Source organism: Trachymyrmex cornetzi, unplaced genomic scaffold (genome assembly GCF_001594075.2).
Source record: "Trachymyrmex cornetzi isolate Tcor2-1 unplaced genomic scaffold, Tcor1.1 scaffold2340, whole genome shotgun sequence".
Classification (NCBI taxonomy): Eukaryota; Metazoa; Arthropoda; class Insecta; order Hymenoptera; family Formicidae; genus Trachymyrmex; species Trachymyrmex cornetzi.
Genome location: NW_017296999.1, coordinates 1 through 3,167, shown reverse-complemented (window position 1 = coordinate 3,167; position 3,167 = coordinate 1). Strand labels below are relative to the sequence as shown.

The 3,167-nt window shown below is 29.0% G+C and overlaps 1 protein-coding gene across 1 annotated transcript; it reads right to left on the bottom strand.

Annotated features, from left to right (window-relative positions):
• Positions 1-1,718: 1,718 nt before the first annotated feature.
• LOC108760995 (glutamyl aminopeptidase-like) lies at positions 1,719-2,370 on the bottom strand. The gene is made up of 2 exons (XM_018507313.1): positions 2,363-2,370; positions 1,719-2,187 (listed from the first exon to the last, which is right to left on the bottom strand). Exons 1-2 carry the CDS (start codon positions 2,368-2,370, stop codon positions 1,719-1,721), a joined length of 477 nt encoding a protein of 158 aa, XP_018362815.1.
• Positions 2,371-3,167: the final 797 nt, after the last annotated feature.

Genomic DNA, 3,167 nt, shown 5'->3' with positions numbered 1-3,167 from the left:
TTTCGAAACATTTCATCGGTAATAGCACTTTGGAACATCCGTAAAACAATTATTGCTATAATAAGAAATATATTAATACATCGTAACTGAATTTTTTCCAACTAATCTTTCCTGCCTTTTCTTTTATAATATATGTACGTATATAAATTTCTATTAAAAGGTTATTTAATTATTTTCACCTTTCATATAACGAGGAAAACTGAAAATTGAATTAATGTCCGATGATCTAGTGATTTCCACAGGATTCATATTAAAATGAGAATCCAGATGAAGAGATTCGTATTGATTTTGAATTATGAAGAGATCCAAAATTTCAGAATTATTGAAGCTCTAAAATTAAAGTTGCATAATCACATAATATATAGATTTTGGAGTGGCACCCAGTTGGACACGGCTCAATTAGACACGAGCCATTCACAGCGTTTGAGACTACAAAGCTCCTAAGCACAGGTCGCTCTGATTGACGGCCCTATCGAGCCGTGGTCGATCGGGATCACCCCTCTTTCATATTGCGATATTAATAAATAGAAAAACCTTAACAACAGCTTCTTCTCCGAATATAGTAGCAAGAGCATCGTGTAACCACAAATAAGACCAATCTGAACTGAGGAGGTTACTAAACCATTGATATGCTATTTTTTGTGCTATTAAACGTGCAATTTCCATTTTGCGCATAACTGGATCCAATGTTTCATCATAAATAAGATTGGCTTCCCTAAACAGTGTTATAATTAATCTAACATGCTATACGTTTTTATGGTTCTTTTTTAAATAAAACGTAACACTTTTTTTACACTTTTCTTTGTTTTTAATAATGTGTACAAGATATTTGATATTATAAATTATATATAATTATGTATATCGTAAATTACAATAGGATCAAATTATTTGCATTTTATTATATTCAGTTTGACATTAATGTTGAATGTAATATCTCGTTAAAGATACACTTTCCTTATTAATTTTGTTATGGAATGTGGATTTGCTTTTCGTGTTTCTTAATAAAGTATAATAAATGTCTATCACTTGATATACAATGTAATTCGTGTAATGTGACAGATGCAGTTGTGAATAAAATTTATAAAAATATATGAAAGTGTTTTTATAAGTATAGATGTTTAGTCTCCGGAGAAGATATCGCATAATAAAATAGGTTACGGTGAATAAACTAAATAGGTAAACCAGCGCAAAACTTGACTCTGACATTTGGTGTCACAGGGAAAGGCTCTCTGATTCGGTATAATTATCAAGGTTACTTATGGAAGCGAAAAGACATTTTCTAATCGCTTTTATTTTTTAAATAGTCTGTATATATTTTCAATCATATAGATTATTTTAGTTATTTATACATGAACTATTTTATACTTTGAGATATTCAAGACGAATTATTAAAATATCAATGTAACGTACAAAATATGTAATGGTTTCTATTCTATCGTATATTGGAATAATGTGAAAAATCTCGCAACTGATAATTTCCTTATACTCATATTCTGATATTTTTATGCACAGTTCATGAAAAAAACACAATTGATTTTAGAAAAGAAATACAATTACAATTATTCTATATTTATTTTAAAATATAAATTGTACACGAATCACCTTGTATGATAATAATAGTCATTAAATATATAATTTATTCAATTTTAAACTTTTAAATGTTTAAATAAATGCAAATTATTTTTTCGTTTAACATATTTTATATTGAAATGTATGCATTACGAATAAAATATGAGCCCCCATTTCGATATGCCGTCTTGTGGAAAATTTGGAATCGCAATGTGATCCATTTTTGGAATATTTATCCCACCAAATTCAGATTTTAACTGCAATGTAATATTGTTTATGATTCTCCGTGCAAACTCAAATTTCTGACGACGCTCTTTTGAATAACAATCGCACCACAAAGTAATGTTTTTATTAACTCTAATGGATTGATACTCAGTCATGACTATCCCAATTTGGAAAGTCGACATTGGAGGCGTAATATAGAAGTATTTGTGAAATAAATCACTATAATTTGTGTAGTACGGGTATTTTGTATCTGTCGGCATATTTGATAAAACTGAATATAACATAGGATATTTTATTGAAATGTTAAAAGTGGCCTTTAATTGCGGTTGGTCCCAACAAGGAAATAACTGTCTCATTCCATTCCGTTCTTGAATGTATGGGGCTATCAACAATCTATTAGAATTTAATAATTATTATATTTTAAATACAACAATGAATGTTTATAATTTGATTGAATACAAACAATATCATTAAAAATTGGTATGAATTACATTTTGAAAGAAAATAAGAAATAATTATAAATCTCATCTTGTATACGTATATTTTTAACCATTTATAATTTACTCACGTTACCATATTTCCTTTGGAAACATTTTTAAAGAAACTGTCTTCTATTAGATGACCAAAAAATTGTATTTTGAATGTGTAGAGTCCGGGAAGTAATATATAGTCTAAAAGAAATCCTAATGCGTTCGTTTTTTTTCTGTATATGTATTTACCCATTACGTAAATTATGGCGTTCTTTGTAGTCAAAGTTATATTCGCAAGACCTATTATCAGATTTAGTTGATTTAAACCTATATAGTCAGTCGAATGTAGGATATTAATAGTTGCACTAGTTCTACCGCGAAAGAGAAATGAGTCATATTCATTTTTGAAATCAAACATCTCTTTCCAAATGTTATCAAGTTTATCAGTGGGTTCATAATTTGGGTTTATGTAGTCGAGCTGTATGCAGTAGTGCACTGGTATCACGTAATAATGAGGAAAATGTATGTATTTCGAAATGTTGAAATTGTTTTGTTCTTCACTATTAAGAACAGCTATTGTCAGAATAAATATTACCCTATTACTTATCTGTGCTAAATTCATGTTGCCTTAGTTGTCGTTCTAAATATATATATCTGTCGAAAAGTTTAAAGAAATAATATAGTACTAATGATAATAATGCACATTGTTATTGTGCATGTGTTAGACAGAGAAAGAAAGTTAGAGAGAGAGGGGGGAGGGAGAGGGGGAGAGAGGGATGGAGAGAGAGACATTATTAAATTCGTTTTGTAATTGTAAACGCGTACAGATACGATTGTATCTATTAAGAATAACACTAAACATTTTTTAATTCGGTAATATTTTTAGCACTGTTGCGATTACGT